Here is a 23136-nt window from a genome sequence, read left to right as displayed (position 1 = left end):
ATCATTGCCCTTGTTTTATAGATGAGAAAATTAAAGCACAAAGAGGTCAAAATAACTTGCCTAAATATTACAGAGCTGGAAGGTGGAGGGTCTGGGATCTGAACCAATCAACCTGCTTCAGGTGCTCGGTTCTGAACCACGCACTCAACAGTCTCTCAGGTTTTTAAACTTTTTATTTACTTATTTTATTTATTTTTTAAGATTTTATTTATTTATTTGAGATAGAATGAGAGAGAGAGAGAGCATGAGCAGGGAGGGAGAGGGAGAAGCAGGCTCCGTGCTGATCAGGGAGCCCGACACGGGGCTCGATCTCAGCACCCTGGGATCATGACCTGAGCCAGAGGCAGACGCTTAACTGACTGAGCCAGCCAGGCGCCCCTCAACTTTTTATTTTGTCATAATTTCAAATGTATAAGAGCAGTACAAAGAATTTCCATATACCTTTCACCCAGATCCCTCAAGCATTATTGTTTTACTACTTCTGCTTTGTTTTTTCCTGTCTCTCTGTCCCTCTCTCTACACACACACACACACACACACAAACACACACACACACACACACACACACACAGGGGAACCTACCTGAAAAGACTCCCACCAGCAAAATCTGAGACAATTTGAACATCAAAATAAATAATGATAGTGAAAAATTATAACTTATTTAAAAAATTTGCAAGCTCACACTCACATAAACAAATTAAGAAGAAAAAATTCTTCTTTATGTAAATGAACTGGAATTTAAATAAAAGCTTGACACAAACAAATAAAAATTCTTCCTGATAGAATGCCAATTAATACAAGTAGAAAGATCGATGGAATTAGAATAATCGGTTCTTGGCAGCCATGTGTGGACCAAATGGAATGTATCAAATGTGATCTATGGGTTTGTCGTTTCCAGTATTGAGCACGAAAGCTCCCATGGTTAGACTATTAGTCTGATGGAATAAATGGTATTTTTTTATTGCCATGGTAATTCTCCATTAGTCTCCTGAAAACCCTGAACAGAAATAAAAACCATAATACTAATTCCTTCCACTCCCAGTGCCCTAAGTTCTCCTCTATAAGGAGGCAGAACCGATTGAATTTCTCAATGTCGTTATTGTGTCCCATTTTTCCCAACTGGGTCCAGAACGTTTCACTGGACATGCTGGACATGTCCAGAACATGTCAGGGAAGCTGCTTCATGTGTGCCCCTTTGATCCAGAAAGATGACTTCGGACACTGCTCCTGCTGTGTGCCGAGACCTGAGCTAGGCGCATGTCAAATTTTCTAACCCTTATAAGAACACTTCTGCATGAGGTATGTTCGCCTCCATTGAATGGCTAAGGCTCAGGGAGGTTAAGTAAATGACCCAAGTCCCACAGCTAGGAGATGGCTCCTCTAGGATGGAAACCCAAGTGAGACTGATAACCGTAAGGCCATATTTTTCCTACTACACCGATGTGGAGTTTACAGGACCTGAAACTCAGAGGCGTTTCATTAGAGGGAGGGCACATTGGAGATCTGGGTTCTCAGAGCGAGCAAGCCATGCCCAAATTGCCTAGAGTTCCCTTCACATCCTGAAACCATCTGCGAGCTACATCATAAAGACAAAGTGTCGTCTCTTACCCATCCACACAGCTAGCGTTCCCTCCACGGCCGGAGTAGTTACTCCATAAATAATCTGCTGCTCTTCCTGGGAACAATGCCAGTGCGTGGAATCTTCGCCACAAACATCGAGGAAGTCTCTCGATCTCTCGATTCTCTCCTTCTTTCCTCCCCATCTTTGCCTTCTGTCTTTTCTTCCCTCCCACTCTCAAAAAATTATCACAAAGTGAGGGGACTGCCTTCTCCATGTATCATTGTGAGCTAGTTTCTTATAAACGTCCATTAGACTTTTGCTCAAGTTGAAGGAGTGAGTTGGCCTCAGGGGAGACAGAGCAGGGACTGCAGAAGATATATGATAAGGGCTACAGGCACGGAATGGCATGTGTTATTGGTGACAATCGTAATAGATCTGAGTTACCTTTACCCTGTGACAAGCACCATACTCCACCCGATCCACCAGGCCTCAGAGAAGAGGTTTTATGACTTGCCGTGAGTCCTGTCAACAATATGAATCTGGGCTTCTGTAAGCCTTTCTGTGTGGACATCACTAAGAGCTAGAGGTCACTGGGAGAGTGCATCCTCAAGGGGCAGCCTGAGGAGGGTTGTCACAAGGAGAGCAAACCAACTCTGCTGTAAGATGTGCCCAGAGCTCCCCAGGGGATCAGGCTGAGGCTGGGGCGCTCTCCAGATCACACCTCCCTACGCTGCTGCCCTCAGTCCCACACAGTCACCTCAGGAATCACTTCCTTGATGAATCCTGATGCCAGGGCCAGGCTCTGGGGGCCTCTCAGTCATCAAGGAAGACTTCCTCCATGAAGCTGGAGCTGGGCTCTGACTGTGTGTAGGAGAAGAGCAGGTAAAGAAAGAATGTGCCAGAAGGGAAGATGGTAGGAGGAGGGACCGTAGGTGCAGAACCTTGTGGGCCGATAGTGTTGAAGGAATCAAAGGAACTGGCAGAAGCCACCATGGCGGGTTCCGCAGGCATCTGGGTGTGGGTGATGACGGCTGGGCCCGTGGTTCGTTGGCGCCATCTTTTCCAGGACACTGACGTCTGGCTTAAGAAATTGGATCTTTACATAAAAGCAATGGGACACCAGAGAAGCAAGGATGAGACTATCAGGTTTGGGTTTTGAGAAGGCCAAAATGGCCAATGTACAAAGAACAGATTGGAGATCAGCTGGGTTTCTGGGCTCTTCTGGAGGGAGGTGGTAGTTCAGATAGAACTGAATGGGCTTGGAAAATACTGAAGCAGCAAAAAAAAAAAAAGGAAAATTAGTTGACCACTCAAATGATCATCTTTCTGCAAAACTGTTAGGGAAGTCCAGCTTTTTGTCAGAGTAGATTTCATGATATGGGGCTTTTTAAAATGGCTACATGAGAAAATTTTCTAGTAAGATGGAGTTTAAAATTTTAAATTTTGAGGTAACAAATGCAATGAAGAAGAAACAGTTCTCGAATATTTTAAAACTTTTATTTTCAGGGAATTCTAAGAAGATATATAAATGAGATCTGACAACACATGTAGATTTATAATTCTAAAAATAATTTCACAGTAGGGAGCGAGCATGAACCTATTTTAGTGATATGTACATATTCATTGAAATAGAATGACATAAATGTATACTTTGGAAAAATTCTAAAAATATAACCTAAAAAGGGAAGTCTTTATCAAATATACAGAAATATATAGTATGTTTTTAGGTAAAGTAGTAGTAAACATATGTAAAAGTAAACTGTATGTAAACATATTTTTTTACAAAGTTTTAAGTACTGCATAAATCTCTATGCATTTTCCATTATGAAACTGTATTTTGTCAAGGAATTCAGATCACAGAACATGGTTTATATTAGTTAATCTATAATGTATGCACACATTATTGCTGTTCTATTCTATAGACGGGAAAGCAAAACATGGGAAGTCCCTGACTATTTTTAAACTGTAACTGGGCTTTAGAACATTGTTCTAAACCATAGATCCTAAATCAAATACCATATATATTTTTTAAAATGACTTAAGCAAATTGTCATTACGATAGACACACTCGCATACATACACAATTGAAAAACTGCGGATCTACTTCTTAATGCCATAGAGAAAATCCATTAGCTAAATAAAGAATTTCAGACTTATTTGACAAAACGATGCCCCAGTGAATCATTAAGGCATTCTTGGTTAAGAGGTTCTGACCTCATCAAAGTGCTTCTTAAAATAGAGATGTTCTCTAATTTCCCAATAATGCTGCAATTTCAAAACAGGAAAAATATGGTTTCACAGAGACCCAATAACTTTAACATTTAGCTTGGCTTATGTTATAAACAAGTATTTCCCCAAATATCACATTAAACAGAGTTACAGTAAATGGATTGTCAATATTACCCCAAGCCCCAGACAATTCGGCTAGCGTACCCTAGGTGTTTCATTGTGAAATGTAAGCTCACTTTTGAGAAGTAAAGAACCAAGCAGTGGATTTTGTAGGGAAGGAACAGAAACTTCTAGTGACTTTACCGGATTAACTGACGAATGCCTGGCCTCCCTGTCCCATCATGGAAGATGCAAGAGAAAACAATATTATGAGTCATTCTGAGTCAGCCCGGACAGTGCTGATGTCGTTCAAGTAAGCCAGCAGTTACCCTGTAGAGCGCCTTGCATCCCAACACTCAATGTGCTCTCCTGAGTCAGATGCAATCTTATTAGACTGTGCAGCTTCTAGAACAATTGTACCGAAGAAAGAGTAAAACACCTGGGCCTAACTGTTCTTCATGTGCCGTCTCATGCTCTGGGGTGTGAGGTTTGCCTTTCCAGTAATGTAGAAGCCATAAGCACCATTCTTGCAGGAGGGTAAAAATTGCTGCTCTTGGTCGTAGTAAAATAAAAAAAAAATCTGGAAAATAAAGTAAACCTCAATTATATATTAAAGAAGTATAAGTAAGCAATATTTAACACAGGCTGGTAAATATATACACTTACATTCCAGGGGTCAGTAAGCCAAAGCCCTGTGGTCAAAAACAGCTGACCACCTGTATTTATAAATAAAGTTTTATTGGGACGGTCTTGGTAAGCAGAATAATGGCCCTGAGAAAGTGTCTATGCTCTAATCTCCAGAGCCTGTGAATGCACGGCAAAAGGAACTTTGCAGATGTGATTAAGTTTATGGACCTTGAGATGGGAAGATTATCCTGAATGGCAGAAGGAGGAGAGATGTGAAGCCAGGAGAGGGACTCAGGTTGCTCTGGCTAGCTTTGAATTCGGAGAAAGAGGTCATGAACCAAGGAATGCGGGTGACCTCTAGAAGCTGGGACTAACGCTCAGCTGCCAGCAAGAAAATAGGGATCTCAGTCCTGTAACCATAAGAAACTGAACTCTGCCAACATCCCTAATTAGCAAGAGAATAGATTCTTCCCTGGAACCTCCAGAAAGGAACACAGCCCTGCTAACACCTTGATTTTAGCCTGGTAAGAGCGGGGTTGCATTTCTGACCTACAAAACTGTCAAGATAATAAATTTATTACTTAATACAAGTTTTAGCAATTTGGAAGTAACTTGTTTTAGTAATTTGTTATAACAGCAATAGAAAACAAAGAAAACAGCCACTCCTGTTTGTTGATGAATCGTGTAAGGCTGCTTTCAAGCTACGAGGCAGAGTTAAGTGGATGTGGGGCAGATCTCATGGCCTGCAAAGCCTACAATATTTGCCCACGGGCCCTTTTTGTCCACCGCTGATATTCACATACAAAACCCCTTAATGGCATCTTGCCTTTCCTGAGCACGTGGCGGATGCCAGGACCCAGGCTGAGTATTTAGTATCATATCAGCTTTCTAGAGAGAGATGATTTGGGTCCCCATTTTACAAATGAAAAAAAAAAAAAATGGAGGCAGAAAGGTTAAGAAACTGCTCAGGGATGAGCAGGGATTCAAACCTGAGTCCGGCTGGCTTCTGAGCTCAGCTCACCGTTTGGTCATTCACGGCACCCCAGATGCTCACCTGAGGCTCTCACCGCGGGCGGAAAGCGATGGGGAGCTCCCGGCTGGGCACCAGGATGCCCAGATGTAACATCTCCACTGGCTTGTTGTCCGTGGCCACGATGTCGTATTTGTGGACGATCTAAAACACACGTGCACAAAAAAGGCAGAATGACCCCCTCGCTTCCTGCCTTGTGGAAACAACAGAGCACGAGTGCAGAAATCAAGAGTTTTACCCAGCAGAGAGCCAAGTGGAGCTGGAGCTCGGCTAGTCGGCGCCCGATGCACATTCTTTTCCCAATGCCAAACGGAAGATGTGCAAAAGGATTAATCTTTTTCTGCTCCTGAAGCCATCGTTCGGGCCTAAATTGGCTTGAATCTTTAAAATTTCCTTCATTGGATCCCAACACCTGGGTATTTAGCATCAACACTGTCTACAAAACACCCAGAAACACAAAAACATGTAAAATAACTAGAAGAAAACATTTGAACAGCAAAATTTACAAAAGGAATCACCGTACAAATGTAAAAGCAACCCACAAGTTTATAATATGATGACATGTATTTAGTACTAGAAATATACCAGGTAATAAATAGGTAAAGAAGTTTAAAATTTAGCATCACATTCTCACGCAACCCTATGTAGTAGGTTCCATTATTATTATTATTATTCCATTATTTACAGATGAGAAAGCTGAGGCTCACCAAGGTTATGCAACTCACTCAGGGCCATGCTTGAATCTAGGTCTTTTTTTTTAGCAAATCATTAATCCTAACACCATCCAACGCAACATGTCAGCTCTATACTAAAATACACATATTTCCAAAATGAATGCTCTCCCAGCGAAAGAAAGTGTTTATGGAAATCTGATGAATATTTGGAAAGTGTGTCTTTCAAAGCTCTATAAGATACAGATTGAATCAATCCTACTTACTCCTTTGGGTAAAGCATATTCACCCAGAACCATTGCCTTGTCAAGAGTCCGAGTTGTAAATGGTACACTTGGGGTAAGCCTGAAAAAACAAAATTAAAGATGCAAAGATGAGCACAGACGAGTATCTACATCAAATATCAATGGGAATGCAGATACTGGTTAAATAAATAATTCGTGTGTAAGTTCATACTCAAAAAAAGAGCATGATCGCAACTCTCATAAAATTCTTTTTTTTAGAAAGAAAGTTTTATTGTATTGAATGAATTTATTTGTTGGGGGAGGGGCAGAGAATCTTCAGCAGGCTCCACACCCAATGCTGAGTCCGCCACTGGGCTTGATCTCACAACCCTGAAATCATGATCTGAGCTGGAATCAAGGGTAGGACACCTAACCGACTGAGCCCCCCAGGCTTACCAAGAAGTTCTGTCTCTTTCTTCCTGAAATTTATACCTCCTGTTTGTATTCCTGATTGTGCTGGTTAACTCCCTAGTAACTGCTTAGTAGCTATTAATAGTGGTTTTCTCCTGTTTCATTCTGGACTTCAAAAGTGTGTGTTTCCTGCGTTACCCTTAAGCTTGCCTTATGTGGTAGATTTCTCCTATCTGCCCTTCCTGAAGTGAAAGCTATTTCTTTCCTAATGCTACAAAGTTGTGCATTTTGTTTTCCAGAAAGTGTGTAGAAAGACTTTTCAAAAGAAAATTGATTGTATACCAGAGGCTCAAGAACAAAGATGTCTCTTTGTCTTATCAAATAATAATATGGTTTTTCTTGCTGAAATTCTTCTCATATCCTTCAGTTATGCCCCTAATCTTAATTAGTGCTTATAGCATTCATTAGACTATTATTATTACTGATTGAAAGGAGAGGACACTGACTTTCCAGAGATTTAGTAGAATTTGCCCAAATGATTTAGGAAATGAATAATAGTAGAAGAATATGGTCCTAAGGCTCTTTTTTTTTTTGCAGTTTGATAAATGTTTCTGAGTCAACTAGGGGTGCTGTCTGTGGGCGTGGGGACCCTCATTGTGTATTTAAGAGAATGGCTTCCCAGCATGTACATGTTGGCTTGGGCATGTGTTCTCACCTCATAGATTCTTTCAGACAGGCTTTTAAATATGGCATATTCCTCAAATCCTCTGCCCGTGGTATCTGATTCTCAGGCAATACACTCTGAATTTCCTTAAGAAGGTTTTGTTGCACGTGGGGATTACGGGATAAATTGTAGAGAATCCACATTAAGCTGTTCGCCGTCTGAAAGGCAAATGGACATAAACTTGAGTGTCTGTAAATAAACCGCCTTAAAACTATCGTGAGCTGAACAAAAGCTGATGCCTACCACCTTGCTCTGCAAATGTATTACTGAGACTTTTTCACGAATACAGTGTACAATTCATTTTAGAAAATAATGCCAATTAAGGATTGCTTAACCAACGTAGACTCTTCGAAATAATCAGCTGCATTAGGACATTTTCAGTACAGTTTGATACAGAAATTGTTTGAACACACAGGAACCAGGTAGAGCTGCTGAAAGGAAAGCAAGTTGGTTAGACTTGTATCTGTGTCAATTTCCAGGCTGTGATAAGGTTTTATTGTTGCAAGATGTTACCACTGGGGGAAGCTGCGAGAAGGATCCAAGGGACTCCTCTCTACTTTTCCTTAGAACTGCATGGGAATCTACTTATTTCAAAATAAAAAAGCATTTAATCAAAAATTGTTTAATATAGAAAGTGGATAGACTACGTGGGTGGGGAGAGAGGGATGGAGATCCTGGCAGCGTTGCTATAAGTTTTTTCTTTTTAATTTTATAGTGCAAATGCACAAGAAGCTGCATTTCTGGAATTGAAAAGAGAGGGTTTTCGGGTTTTTTCTTTTTTTTTTTTTTTTTGCCACACCCTAAAAGTCATGAGAAAAATGAAAAAGGCTTATCTATGAAACCCTGGGTTTCAGCCACATGCAAAGAGCCCTTGCAGGAGGGTACCAACACCAAAATGAGAAATTTTAGCATTGAGTTGAGCATTTCAAGGAACCGGCCACAATTTCTGACAAAGGCTCACGGTCTTTTAAGTGGCATGCTTTACTTCCTTTCCAAAGGCAACAAGAAGAGAAAAAACATTGGCTGAAACAGCCAGCGTAACTTTTAGCTTCATAGTCACGACTGGTAGTCATATGTTTTTGTTTTTAGGCTTTTTTTTTTTTTTTTTTTTTTAGCTAATGCAAGCCAAATATTCCTGTAAAAATGGTCATTGCAGACACAAGGACGTTTTTGCTAAGTGCCATGTGCCACTGACATAAACGAGCAAAGTTCGAGACGATTCGGAGCCAATGGTATTTACTATTTTGGGAAGAAGATGCCTCCAAGGCAGGCTTCTTCATGTCAGAGGACTGGCAGCCTCAGCTGCAAATAAACTGTGGACGGCATCATTACAAGAGTCCAATTTACAAAACAGGAAGAGGGCGTAGCCACCAAATTAGATACACTTTGAAATTTCTCTAATTTTCCAAAAGTGACTTCCAGAATTGCCAGGACTAAAAAAGAAACATTTAACCATATCAGCAGGTCCCTCACCGCAAGTACCAAATAGAGTTTCCAAAAGGCAGATAACTGTAGCTTTCACCAAAGCCTTGTAAGACAGCCTGGGCCTTTTAGGGTAACTGCAGGGGCTGAAAATGGCCTAGGAAACCTCATAGGCACTAACTATCCCAGCTTGACCTCTGTGGAGGAGATGAGTCTCGCAGCTGGCCTCCCAGTTTCTGCTCTTCCTCTTCTAGGACTTTCTTCCACCCCACCAGCCAGAGCCCTCCCTTCAAAACATAAATTTGATCAGGCTACTCCCTTGCTTGTAATACCCCAAGAGCTCTCCCTCACAGTGTAATAAAATCCCAATGGACTAAGGCTTCTGTTTCAGGCTCCTTGACGTCTCCAACGTCAGGCTGACCACATTTGCTGGGTCTCCAGCTTCCACCCTCTTTCTGCTCCAAGGCCCTTGCCCATGCTGTTCTCTATTTTGGGAAGAAGATGCCTCCAAGGCAGGCTTCTTCATGTCAGAGGACTGGCAGCCTCAGCTGCAAATAAACTGTGGACGGCATCATTACAAGAGTCCAATTTACAAAACAGGAAGAGGGCTCTGGAGAGCTCTTCCATCAGATATTTCCCTGGCTGGCTCTCTCTCATCATTTCCGTCAGCTCCTGGATCATTTCCTCGGAGAGGGAACCCTGTCCCATCTCCATCTCCTTCTACCCCATCACTCAGATGGTTTCCTCCATGTCTCCTACCACTAATTACAAAGATCACATTTACTGCTATGTTTACATGTCTCTGATTGGTCTTCCCTCCCCGCAGTTAAGTTCCATGAAGGCCAAGACCTTGGTCTCTGGTTTATGGTGGTCTCTCAAGCACCTGGAATGTGCCAGGCATGTAGCCGGTAGTTAGTTTCTGAATCCTTTCATTTATTCATCGAGTATTTGTTGAGCACCTACTTTACACTAAGTACTATTCTACATCCTAGGAATAGAGCAGGGGACAAAACCAAGTCATCTCCCTCACGAAGATCACATTCCAGCTGAAAACAGAAGATAACGGGTGAAGCTTTACTTTTATCACTCTAAGAAGCCTCTCAGGTGAAGTGACTCAGTATGACAGTGAGCAAAATGAATTTCTCCTTTTAACAGCCTTCCGGAGCTTGAGGAGAAATGATAACCTTGCAGTTCCCCCTGATGTAGAAAACCCTACTCTTTCTTTGGACGAGAAACACAAAAGAAAGGGGAAACATGGAAAAGAAACACACCGGGACACATTCTTCTTAGAGATTATAGGTGTATGAACTGTTGGGCCATGGGGAACATTAGTACGCGTCCCTCCAGTGATGGCACAAAGAACAGATCGAAGACCATCAAACCCACCTGAACACCTGTCAGAATTTGTGTCTGGAGTCTGGCTGGATTGTGCACCTGCCAGGAGTATCAAGCACACTGGGGACAGAATTTTGGTATTTCAAATTTGTTGTTTCATCTAAGTCGAAATCAAGTTTTCCTGGACTCACTATGTTTATGCTCTTAATCCGAAAAAAATAACTGGGCTGCCAGAGAGCATGCCAATATTTTTAGCATAAGCACCATAGTCAGGCTCTTTGGGGTAGCGTGCACAACCTTTCAGAACATATTCAATTTTTAAAAATCTTTCTATGGTGTAGCATTTTACTACCTCTGAATTCCCATAGCAGCTTGAGTCTTCGTCATGGTGCTCCATTTTCCCCACTAGAGCGCATGAATTCACCTCCTATCACCTGTTTAAGGACCGAGGCTGTGCCCTGGGTCTCCCGCAGCATCTCGTACAAGACTTTTTATTTTTGCTAAGCCAGTGCTCAGTGAATCCTTGTGGAACGAGTGAGCTGAATGAGTATTTAAAATTCAGCATGAAAAAGATTTTCCAGCCCGTTTGTTCGTTGAGCGAACTGACATCAGGCCCACCCTTACCGTTTCTACAGCAGCCAGCTGGAGCTCCGTGACGGCCGCATACAATTCTTTCTTGGAAAGCTGATTGTGGTGATAAATATCACAGAGGAAATCTGTGCTGGGCTGCTCAGAATGTTTCTCTAAGCGGTTGTCAATATAAGATTTGACTATTGGAGAAGAGAAGAGGGAAAGGAAGTCAGGTGACGATTAGCACGGGAAAGAACCCAATAGAAACCCCAGGTAACATCCTCCTCGTGACATCTAAAGGGCCTTTTCAGGGACACTGACCATTTGTTCAAGGAGCTAATATTGCCCTGTGGTAAAGTCACCAAGGACTGATCGGTGCCCAGGGGAGCAGGGCTCCTCAAACTTCAACGTGCCAAAAAATCACCTGGGCGTCTTGCTAAAATGCAAATACTGAATCAGGGGTCTGGGGCGGGCCTGGAACTCTGCATTTCTAACAGGCTCCCAGCTGCTGCTCCTGCTGCAGGTCACATTTTGAGTCTTAGGAGCTTAGAGTCTGGAAGAGATCGTCACGAGACAGAGATGGGATGTGGGTCCACTCTCAGAATCAGAACTTGCACCCAGTTCCAGGTGTCTGGCTGATTTGGTCACTAACACAGGTAATGTAGGACTTGGCTCCCAACTCTGGGCCGTAGGGGAGGACAGAACCTCCCCCAATGTTATCAAACGTAAACACACATGCACACACACTCATGCTGGCGATGACAACAGAAATCTCTAGCGTTTGTAAAGAACATTCTAGGCAAGTGTCTCCCTCATTTCAATCCACTAGGCAGCCACCACCAGAATAATATAACGGTGAGGTTGACGGTAATACTGGTAAGTGGGACAGCAGTTAGAGCGAGAGCTTTGGGAGGCTTTTGTCTCGCTTCAAACCCTGGTTTTTGCCATCATCGAGCATGTAATCCTGGCCAAGTTACTTCTTTGTGCCTGACTTCTGTCACTCAGGGCTAACAGAAGGACCTACTTTATAGGGTTTTGGGTGAGAATTAACTGAGTATACGTTTGTGTGTATGAAAGCTATGACATGGTATGATATGATATGGATCCCCCTACTAGGACAGATTGGGAACTCATAGACTGATACTCATAGCACCAATATTCCCCTCGTAATGTGGCAGAAATAGCTCTAATCCACTGAGTATTGAGATAAGCCAGGTTTTTACATTATCTATATTAGACCTAGAAATAGTTGCATTGAGGTAAGTTGCATTGCTGTTATTAGCCCATTTTAGAGACAAGACTACCGAGGATGAAAGAGATACAGCGCATTTGGTCAACCTGCTACACCAATGACAGAGCTGGGATTTGAATCCAGGTATCTCTGACTCCAAAGTCTTGCTTTTGACCTCTTCCAGCTCCCAAAGACTACACAAAACTGTTCTTTCCTCTAAATTCTCCTACGCCAGGGTGATTCTAAACTCGCGTTTATGGAGCCGGAAACAATCAGGAGGTGCAACTCTATCAAGGGGTCAAGGTTGTGAGGCCAGGAAGATCATTCCAGCCTTCTGGCAGCAGCTCCAGAGACAGGGCTGCAGGGGTGTGTGCGGCCACATTACCTGATTTGAAAATGGTGTCCCAGGCCCGCGTGTGGGTCTGCCACACCTTGGTATTGAGGCTTTTGTGCAGCTCGACCGGGGTTACCATCATCTTCCCAAACGTGCTCATCATCTGTGAGGAACACAACGTGTTTTCATTCCGGTTTCCACCTCTCTCAAAGACAACTGCCGCACCGGGACACGAGCGTTCATTCTACACCCCACGCTTCCACAAAGGCAGGAAATCTCCCCCAGTGCTGGACGCGGAGCCCTCCCCACCCCAGTGGCACAATGAAAATGATCTTTGGGATGATTTTCCACGGGGTGTGTTTAATAAAAAAATGTGATCTTAGGACCTACATATTTAAAAAGAAGAAGAAAGAAGGAACACCACCACTTTCCTGTTGACTTCCATTATTTCCATTACTTTCCCAACATTCGCCATTTTCTACATCCATTACATGGCATCTATCACATTCACGGGCGATTGAAATAATTCTAAAGTATTCCATCTGAAAGTTTTCAGACTCTTTTTCAAACAGTATTTTAATCGACGGATTTTTAACTGAAACCCGCGTTTAAACTTGCCTAAACAATGATGTAGCGTGATTCCTGGTTTACGAGCATACACGCACATACACACGTGAAAACACATGACACGTTGAAATTAACACTCGACTAGTGTAATAAAATAGGTGTGTGTGTGCCAGTCCTGGGGAAACGGGATGCCCGTGTGTGAAGTTCTGTAAATCGGGAAAAGTGCTCTCCTCAAGGGGATGCTTACTGTTTTGATGGCCATGATGAAGTTCAAAGCTTCGTCCCCTGCGTTCTTCTGAAGGAGTCCAAATCTCTTCTCATAGAGCACAAGGCAGATGCCTGTCATTTAAAATAATCCACAGTTATTGGAGTCTGTGAGTAGCTGGCTATTAAAGGCTCGATTCTATCTTTTGTAAGAGCGAGGTCTTTTCTAAGAACAGAGGAAAGGCAAAAAGTCCGAGAGAAAGGGGAGTACTCTTCTCACTTTCTAGAAGTTGTCTCCATGTCCAATGACCCATTGCCTGCAGAACCCCCTGGTCAGAAATGCCCCAGTGAAAATACTGCCATTTTTATACATGAACGAATGTCTCCTGCAATGCCTTGCTTTTGTCAGAGTTTATCACTGATTCCATGTGTAGCAGACATTGTGAATGGCCTACCCGATACTGATTCTCCCCCATTTGTTCACTAAGAGATCCCCCAATTTTATTTAGAGTGTCAATGTATCAGTCCTTGGGCAATGAATCTGGATTGATCTAAGACCCTGGTGACAATCCTGTTCCCTGATTCCCCAGGCTTCCTGTAGCAGCCAGAGAAGCCACATGGCCCAGGTCTGGCCAATGAGGCTTAAGGAAAATACTCCTTTGCTTTCTTAATAAAAGGGGCAGGTACAGCTGGCTTAGCTCCTCCCTCTTTCCTTCTTGTGTTTGCCTAGAATGCAGAGGTGAGACGAGGAGGGGCGGCAGGCATTTTGCAACAAGCCAACCAGCTAAGGATGGCTGAGCAAAAAGATGGAGAGTCCCCAGTGACAGCGCTGAGTGCCAGCTGTGGACTGCCCTCCTCGAGACGTTTCATAATGCTGGACAATAATTTTTAAACCACCACAGTCAGATCTTTGACTTGCAAAGACATGCATCTGATACTCCTTCATTTGGGTATTTCCAGTGGACAGTTTCCAAAACACTTCCTTTCTCCTCTGTAATCATTCCCTCACTTTATTCTACTCTCCTTTCCCTTAACACCTTCTGTGGGTTTCTTCGTTGCATGGAGCTTTCTAATGTGCTAAGATAGTCAAATGGTCTGTATCTTAAAAGTGAGGCTGAGTCCCTCCTCCCTGATGGGGGAGTCAAGTCATGACAAAAGCCTCCATACTGAAGTGCCCTCTCCAATCCCTCGCATCTGCAGCCAAAGTGATCCTTCCAGCAAATTAGTACAAGCCACCCTCCTGCTAAAAGGTACTCCTAAGTACTCCCAAGCTCAAAACCAAATTCCCATCCCTGGTTTACATGGGTTTGGCCACTGCCTTCCTCTCATCCTCTGCCCTCGCCATAACTCTCCCTTGGTCATGGTCTGGTCATTCTCAACATCTCTCTGCTCCTTCAACAGAATCTTTTCTGCTCCTTCATTGACCTTCATCTGGCGAACTCCTACTTGTCTACCCAGCCTCAGCTGATACAGCACCACCACCATGAAGCCCCCCTTGACCAAGCTCAGCTGAGGCAGCTCTCTCAGATTCTCCTACAGCCTCGAACTTCCTCAGTCAGGTGCCTACCCGTTCTATGGAAACTGTTTCCTTGCCTGCGTCCCCACTGGGCAGCATCCCCGTTGAGGCAGAGCTCTGCTTTTCTCAAAGAAAGGCATCGTCCTTTCTGTTTGGAACCCTCCATGACTCCCCATCTGACTCAAACTAGAAGCTCAAGTTCTGGCCAGAACCTACAGCCCCTGGCTTGGTCTTTCTCAGCCCCTCTTTCCCTTCCTTTATCATCCACTCACACCGGCATCCTCAAAGTCTCAGAGACATCACTCACGTTTCCACCTCGGTGTATTTGCCCTTCGTGTCTCCACATTCTGGAACAATCTGCCCACACAGATGCCCTATGGCTTCTTCCTTTTCTTCCTTTAGGTCTCACCTCAACCGTCTCCTTCCCAAAGCAGACTTGCCTCACCTAGGTGCTCAGGTTCTTTCTTGACTCCCTTACCCCTTGGAAAAATATATATTTTAACGTGTGTTTACTTGTTGATTGCCAACCCTACTAGACTCTAAGCTCCACGGCAACACAGACGTCACCTGTTTTGTTCAAAGCCGTGTCCCTCATACCGAGCACAGTGTTAGGCACGTAGCAGATGTTCAATAAACGTTTGTTGAATGACTACATTAACAACCCACAGTGTAAAGCATAGCTTGAGTGCCCGAAAGCAAGAAAAGACTGCACGAATGGCCCTTCACTGTCAGCGACAGTATCTGTTTGTAGAGGAGGCACTGACAGGGCCGCTAGGAAATCAAACGAACAAGACCGTGAAGACGACTTACTTTCAAATGACCATTTGTTCAGTTCGCTGTATAAGTCTTCAATCTGGCCCCTCTCATCACAGAGCTCATCTATCCTACCCATAAAATCCGCCAAGACCTTCAGAGAAAGAAACCACACAAGATACATTTCAGTCATGGAAGGAAACAACTAATTACTTATTCTCCCTGGGGGTTCACCTTCTGCCCTGACAACCTTGTCCCGGGTTATTTTCTCAGCTTTTCCCGAAACCGCCCTAAAGCTTAAGTTTCGGCTTTTGATCTAAATTTAAGAAAAGGAAAACACTTCTTCTAATCAGAGCAGGGACTCAACCATGAAGGAGGGACCAGCCAAGTGTCTGCTGGCACAACCTGTCGAACACCATGAGGTCTGCCGCCTCCGTTTCTGGGCCAGCAAACATCTCCTGGCTGGCTGGCATTGTGTGAAGCCTGTTGAACTTGCAAGCAGAAAAATCTGCAAATTCGGGGTGCAGCTCCTTCACTAAATAGCACTGTGACCTGGGACAGGTTACATAAGGGCTCTAGATGCCAGCTTCCAGAATCAGGGTTCTACATGAATAACACCTCACATTTAACAAGGCTTATATCGTACCAAGCACTGCACGAAGTGTGTTATCTTAGATCCTCACAACAACCCTGCGAGGTTGGAAGTACTGTCATTACTCCCATTTCCTGCCTAACAGAGGAGACAACGGGCTTCGAGTGGGGCTGAGGCGCTCGCCTTGGACACGTAGCTGGAAAGTGGCCATGCTGGGGCCTGGAACGACAAAGCCCAGCTGTGTAACCAATGGCCATTTTGAATTTGTCCACATAGTGCCTTAAAAAGAACTTTGAAATTGTCACCATCAAAAAAATCCAGAAATTTCACATAAACATATGGAATTTTCACTACTTATCAAAAAAAAAATGATAAAATCTGGAGACACTGGGTCAGCATTCCCACGTGGCAGTCATTTGCTGGAGCTGGGGCAGTTGTCCCTTCTAGAAAGGGCATGCACTGTTCTGTTTGCTAAAAACCCTGCTGGGCCTTCCTTACACATTTATATGAATGACCTGCCCCCTGAAATCTTCTGGGTTTGCAGTCTTGCACCTATACGATCCTATCTGGGTCCAAGTCCAGCTCAAAATAAACACTCAAAGTGATCAGGAGTAAAGAGAACACCGTATGCTTAAATCCCGCCCTCTTTGGCTCTCCGTTGACTAAAGAATAATGTCTAAATGCCTTATCATGGTACCAAAACATTAAGAGCTGCCCTCTGTCCAGCATCGTTTCAGAGAAAGCCTCCTGAATGTCTTTCTCCACCTTCTCCAGCTTGAAGACTCCTACTCATCCTGCAAAACCCAGTTCAAAGGGCACGACCTAGGACTTCTATAAGCATTATCACATTTACTCTTCCCAGCAAATTTGTGGAGTGGGAACTGTCATGCCCCGTGTGTAGATGGGAAAGTGAAGCTTTGGGAAGTTAAGGGAATAGTCAGGGTAGAGAGCTAGGGGGTGGAGGGCTGAGGGTCAAAGCCAAGGCTATGGAATACCAAAGTCTCTGCTTGTAATCATTCCCTTATTGAGATGTTACTTTACAAGGAAGGAAGGAGGAATAAGGATTTGGGGAAGGAGGATGTGGAGAGGAGTAGGGAGAAAAGGAGGACCTCCAAACCATCCAAATTGCCTGCACTTTGTAGCTATGACTTGAAGCTCCATAAACATCTCTCCCTCCCCAGGAGACCCAGGAAAGCTGCCCCCCCGCCTGCAAACCTCGTTGATTTTGTTGTCCAGCTTCATAATTTCTACTGGTTTCATTAGCTTTTTCTGAAAAGCACTCCGGACCCTCTGCCAGTCTTCTCCTTCCCTGGGAGAGAAGCAGAATTATATTTAGAGCAAATTGAAAGGAAAAGAAGGGAGAAGCAAAGACACCCCCCAGCGCTGCAACTGTGTGAACTATAAAATCAAATGAACACTGAGAATCATGCCAAGAACTCTCCAGAGCCTTGGAATATTTGGGGCTGGTTTGACAACCGAATGAAAAACCACCTTTCCTGCCTGCCAAAGATGACGCCAGAAAGGTGAAGTCCAGGTAATTTGGGTTCAGGGTTTTGAGGTTCCCTTGCTGGGGCTAACCTGGGAGGCCAGATGCCTCAGTTCCCAGCAGTAAGAGGGGGTACCGGAACATCCCCTTTATCAGCAACCCAGATCTATTTGAGAAAAATGTTGTCTTAATCCATTGACTTGGGTTGAAAGTCACATTCACAAAACACCTCAGCCCTAGAATTCTGTCATTGCCTCCCAATAATACACAGTCAGAGGTTCACTGGAGCTGTAAAAGTCTGTTCTAATCACCCACTTTCTTCCCTCACCCCCGTAGCAGACCACACAGCCTATGATGCACCACGCATTACTATGGCTTTTAATTCCAGTAATTATATCCTGAAAAATGCAACTATTAGGCATTACAATTTGGGAGTTAAAAAAAAAGTGCTCTCTTGTTAAATGCTACAGAGGAATCACATTATGCGTTTATCTATCTAAAAGAATATGACCTTGACATCCCTCCTCATCCCACCTTTCTGACTAGACCCGGATCTCTGGGTCCCCTCCAGATAGGAGGCAGATGTCAAAAGCAAAAGAAGTTAATTTCTGGCGTTTGAGCTCACAAGAGGGGATTACAGACAATTGTAAGGGATAATTTTGACTATAATACGTTGGCCTGGCACGCTGACTTCCGAACCTCGACCTGCCCGGGTCTGAACACCACAATTTGGATGACGCTTTGGGCCTTTCTTTGAAAAGGCACAGCCCTGCCCAGTTGCCAGAGAGAAGACAGGTGCTGGGGGCACCGCACAGCTCTTCTCAATCCACTCTGATCTAGGCAAGAGTTCGAGGCTGCATCGGGTAGAGGCTTTCGTGTTCCCTCTGCATACGGAGGGTGCACCCGCTGAAAACCCTCTCCCGACTTCCAAGCGCGTCAGCCCCGCCGCCGGCCCGCATCCTGCCTCCTGGACTCACAGGATCAGCAGCCCGTAGCCCTCCTTGCGATAGTCGCGATAGGCCTTCCAGGGCTTGATCTCCAGCCGCTGCGGGTACGCGCTCTCCGTGCGGTACAGCGCCTCCAGCAGGCACGGCGAGCCCAGGTGCACCGACTCGAAGGAACCCAACTTCATGCGGAAAATCTTGCCGTACTTTTTGTGGTACTCCGCCTGCAACGGACCGGACCAAGTCAGCGCGCATCCCTCGCAGCCCCGAGCGCTACTCCCGCCGCCGCCCCACTCGAGCGCGCCGTGCTCCCCAGCCGCGCGCCTCGCCGAGGTTTTGGAGCGCAGGGCAGGGAGGGGAGAGGGAATTGGGGCGCGACGAGGCATTTACCAGCGTGTCGTGCTGTTTCTTGAGGCCCCCTTTCCAGAGAATCTCCAGTAGGCTGCCCAGCAGCGGCCAGTTGGTGGGGCCCGGCAGGGCGGCCGCGTTCTGCGCCTCGCCGGGTTCCATCCGCGAGCAGAGGGGCACCTCCCGCGGCCGAGGGGGTGCGCACGCCGCAGACGTCACAGGCCTGGGTGGCTGCCCCAGGTGGCGCAGCTGCTGGAGGAAGGCGACAAGGGAGCGGCTTTTGCCTATGGGGGACCTCATGGCAGCGGGGGACACCGGACTCGTGGGAGTGCGCGGGGACCGGGAAACGCGACTTTGCTAAAGAGGCGCCGGCGGGATCTGGGGGTTTGACGATTCTGGCGAAGAAGGGCTAAGAGGGCCAGCAGGTGCGATGGAGGGGGCGGCAGGGGAGCAGGGAGAAGAAAGGACCTTAGGAAGGATGCTCGGCGCTGCCCCGTGCGGCAGCCTCAGGGCGCGGGTGCCGGCCAAGCACTGACCCCAAGGGCTGGAGGGGTGACTTTAGGGACTTGGGTGTCCCTCGAAAGAGGAAGGGAAGGGATACGGGTCCGCCTGTGGATCTGCGAGGCTGACTTCCAGGTCTGGAGCCGAGAAGTGGAGGTGTCAAGGAGGGCAGAGAGATGCTGCTGGGCGCGGCGGTTTCCTCCTATCCCTCTCCATGCTCCATGCCCAGGGACCATGTATTTATGGAGACAGGGCAGGCCCTGGGTGGCCAATGAGCACGCTGAGTAGGGCGGAGTGGGCCCCGGCTGGCCTGGCCCGGAGGGACGCGGGACCCGGGGGAGGGGGGTGGTGGGCAGGGCTGGGGGTGGAAATAGGATGGAGTCAGCGAGGTGAGCGAGGGCGCCTGGGCTTCGGGTGGCGGGTGCGCTGCTCCCCGGGCGGGAGCGCGGCGGACTCCACCCGGAGTTCACCGGGTGTGCGCCCAGCGCGCCTCCCCGCCCTGCCCCGGCGGGCAGGAGCCGGCAGTGGCGGCCGCGGCTGCAGCCCCGCGCTTGCACAATCGCGCTGCCGGGCGGGCGAGGTCTCCGAGTGCGGCCCGGGGAAGGCTGCCGGCGCCTGCTAGGGGCCCCGGAGTCCGCGCGCCTCCCGGGAGCCGGGGCTTGGCAGCCTGGACGGAAACTCTTTTTGGAGGGAGGTTGGCTTTCTGCGCCTTCCAAGGTGGGGTGTTGGAGACTTAAGTGAAATGCTTCCAAAGAGGGCATTTCACCTTCGGGTCTTCACTTGGGCAAGGCGAGCCAGTTGGGTTTGTAGTTTCCTCCCTGGCTGCTCCATTTTTTGGTTTTTAGGAAGATGCAATGGATTACACTAGGTAAAGCGCCCACGACAGAGCCTGATCAGTAGTCAGCGCTCAATAGGGTTGTTGTTACCCCTTCGGGTAGTTAGGAAACGCGGTGAAAGCGAGGCTTGTCGTGGAGGCAGAGCTACCTCTCCCACGTCTACTGTCCCCCTCTCTTTTTGGGTACCGACGGCCCTGTGCAAAGTTGCGCTCGTGTAGCGCCACCCACCCCTACAAAGTCCGTGCTAGACAGGCGCGGGGCCACACACACGCACGCACACGATTTCTAGGATCATCGTGGCTGGCAAGAGTAGAACTTGTTCTACTAATTCAGGAAGAGAAGTTGGAGATTTTTGTTGATTGTGTTAAAATAATTCGTGTTCTGTCATTCTGACCCTGCACAGGGTACAGGAACTAAGGCCAGCCAGGTTGTCCTCTCTCCCGGCTCCCCAGTCACGTGACCGAGCCTTTTTTGACCCTAGTTTTGGCAACTCTTCCCTGGTGAGTTTATTGTAAACCTCTAGTTTGTTTCTTGCAAACCCTTAGCAGTCCATATTGAGCTTGAACTCTTGTCATTTCAGATTTGTCCTGAGATGTTAATGATTGCTAATGTTAATAAAAATCACCACATTAATATGTATTATATCTACTATTATAATGTTTGGTATAATGCATTATGTCTACTTATATAGATATCTATTTATATATACACTTTATATAGTTCGCATTAGATATCACATACAATAGATTATATGCTATAGGTAATATATATATATATCTTACACAGTATACAAATGACAGCTTTCTAGAGCTTATGATAAACCAGGCACTTAAGCTAGACATTGTACAAAAGTTTTCCCATTGAGATCAGCCAATGATGAAAATAAATGAATCAATAAGACCGAAGATTAGAGAGTTAAGCCCAATGTCACATGTGGCTCATGTGGGATTCAGACCCCAGATTTTCTGATTCTAGCCCTTATTATATACATCCATCTACATGACTCATTTTACATCGCCTTTTGTTAAACTAAGAACATCTCAGAATATTGGGAATGTTCCTTAAGTGGAAGTATCACCAAGAGGGGGGTAGATGGGATCAGTTTGTGTGGGGCTGTGTGAGACAAGGTTGCTTTATGTGATAATGGTGGCTAAAAAAGAATAGCCCCAAAGAGAAGATGCTTTTAGTTGACCATTGTGTACCTTGCTTCTGACACCTGCTTGGCACATAGTGAATGGTCAATAAATAACTCTTCTGTTAAGTCAGATACTGTTATCCCCCTTCCTTGCACTTTCTTTTCTTTCTCTCTCTGCAGGTGCACTCATAAGAAAGGGAAATAATTTCATATTTTCTGGATTTTCATATGAGTTTAGCACTGTGTTGCCTTATAAACTCCCAGGTAGACACTTGGAAGTGTAGGCAGTCATTAGGGTCATAATGGCCAGCAAGAACATTCTTATTTCAGGGAAATTGGTTTCTCATGTCCAGTGGAGAAAGTCCCCAGCAATTTTTATACTGGATTGCAGAGGGAAGAAGATTGGTTCTTGGAACCTTGGTTGACATCAACACATATCCATCCTTGACCAGGTGCAGCTAAATTCAAAATGACTACTTTGATCCCAGTCCCAGAAACATTCTTCCTAACTGGGCCTCATCCCTAGCTCATTACTTTGCCTCTGTGAGTCATCCTGCCCGGGATCCTGCTGGGAATTACTAATGAGAGATGTTGAAGCATCTCATAAATGCCCACCGTCATTACTGAGACAGGCCCAGGCCCTCTGTTTGGTTCTGGGAAATCTTACCAAGTCCTGAATGGATAATTATACTCCAGCCCTCACACCAAGCTACCACAGATGACAAAGTGTGGTTGTGTGTGTGTGTGTGCGTGTGAGCATGTGTGATGAGGGTAGAGTGGAAAAGTCCTTGGAAGGAAAATAGCTGGTTTTGCTATTGAAAAACACAAAATTCTTTCAAATATATTAAATGGTAATATAGTTTTGTGCTTCAAAGCTTTGATTAAACTTGGTGTAGGTCCTAGATCTGCTTTCTGATTGTGGATCCATAGAGGACTTACTTTCCACGTCTGTAGCGTGGATGGTGTTAGAACCAGTCTCACAACCCGAGCAAAGCCCCAACTTCGTGGAAACAGCAATAATCATAATAGCCAAGCTCATGGGGATTGCTGTGAGAGCAACGCAGATATAGTTCTCAGCACAGGAAAGCACTCAGTAAATATTACCTCATAGTGTTACTATATTGCATGCCTTGGTTTTTGCAAACTGCCTGCAAGAGAGGCAATTTATTATGTCTCAATTATTATACCTTGTGTTCAACTTTATGTTGCACTTTTGATTTGGCAAACTGTATCATTGAATAAAGCCACAGGAGTATTAGCAAAGAAATGCTGGTGAGTTCAAATCCCAGCTCAGCCACTCAGTAGGCAGATAAAGCAGGGATGATTGACTTACCTCTGTAAGCTTCAAGTATTGAAGTGGTGATAATGGGAGAACGTACCTAGTGGTGTTTTTCTGAGGATGACAGAGCATTGGAAGTTCCTGACATTTACTAACGCTCTCGAATGCTTATCGTTAAAATGATTAAGTACAGGAATTGGGCTCTCAAAAAATTAAGGTCATAATCTCTACTCCATTTGTCTCAGAAACAAATGTGCCTCCACCTAAATAGACAAAAACCTCCTTGAAATTACAAACGTTGTCTCCTTGGTTTTGTCTCTCCTGGAGCATAGGACGGAGTGGTGTTTACCTTGGCCAGCATCCAGTAAGCAAATAATAGACCATTGAGTATTGATTATTTCCTCATTCTTCAGTGAAAAGAGAAAGATCTGTATCAATGCGTTCTCTGTGTTCTGAGGGAGAAGTTGTTGGTAAATCCTGGAAGGCTTTATTTGTGTGTCATCTAGA

The 23136-nt window shown here is 45.3% G+C and overlaps 1 protein-coding gene across 1 annotated transcript; it reads right to left on the bottom strand.

The window, feature by feature from the left end:
• Positions 1-654: 654 nt before the first annotated feature.
• Positions 655-19582, bottom strand: CYP24A1 (cytochrome P450 family 24 subfamily A member 1). The gene is made up of 12 exons (XM_045808443.2): positions 18921-19582; positions 18564-18754; positions 17316-17409; positions 15566-15662; positions 13283-13374; positions 12520-12631; positions 10958-11103; positions 7568-7734; positions 6484-6562; positions 5785-5982; positions 5571-5690; positions 655-4469 (listed from the first exon to the last, which is right to left on the bottom strand). The coding sequence occupies exons 1-11, from the start codon at positions 19176-19178 to the stop codon at positions 5580-5582; spliced, it is 1545 nt and encodes a 514-aa protein (XP_045664399.2). The 5' UTR covers positions 19179-19582; the 3' UTR covers positions 655-4469; positions 5571-5579.
• Positions 19583-23136: the final 3554 nt, after the last annotated feature.

This window comes from Ursus americanus, chromosome 22 (assembly GCF_024610735.1).
Source record: "Ursus americanus isolate L20-20 chromosome 22, mUrsAme1.1.p, whole genome shotgun sequence".
Classification (NCBI taxonomy): Eukaryota; Metazoa; Chordata; class Mammalia; order Carnivora; family Ursidae; genus Ursus; species Ursus americanus.
Note: the sequence above shows the minus strand (reverse complement) of the source record. Positions and strands in the feature narration are given on the sequence as shown.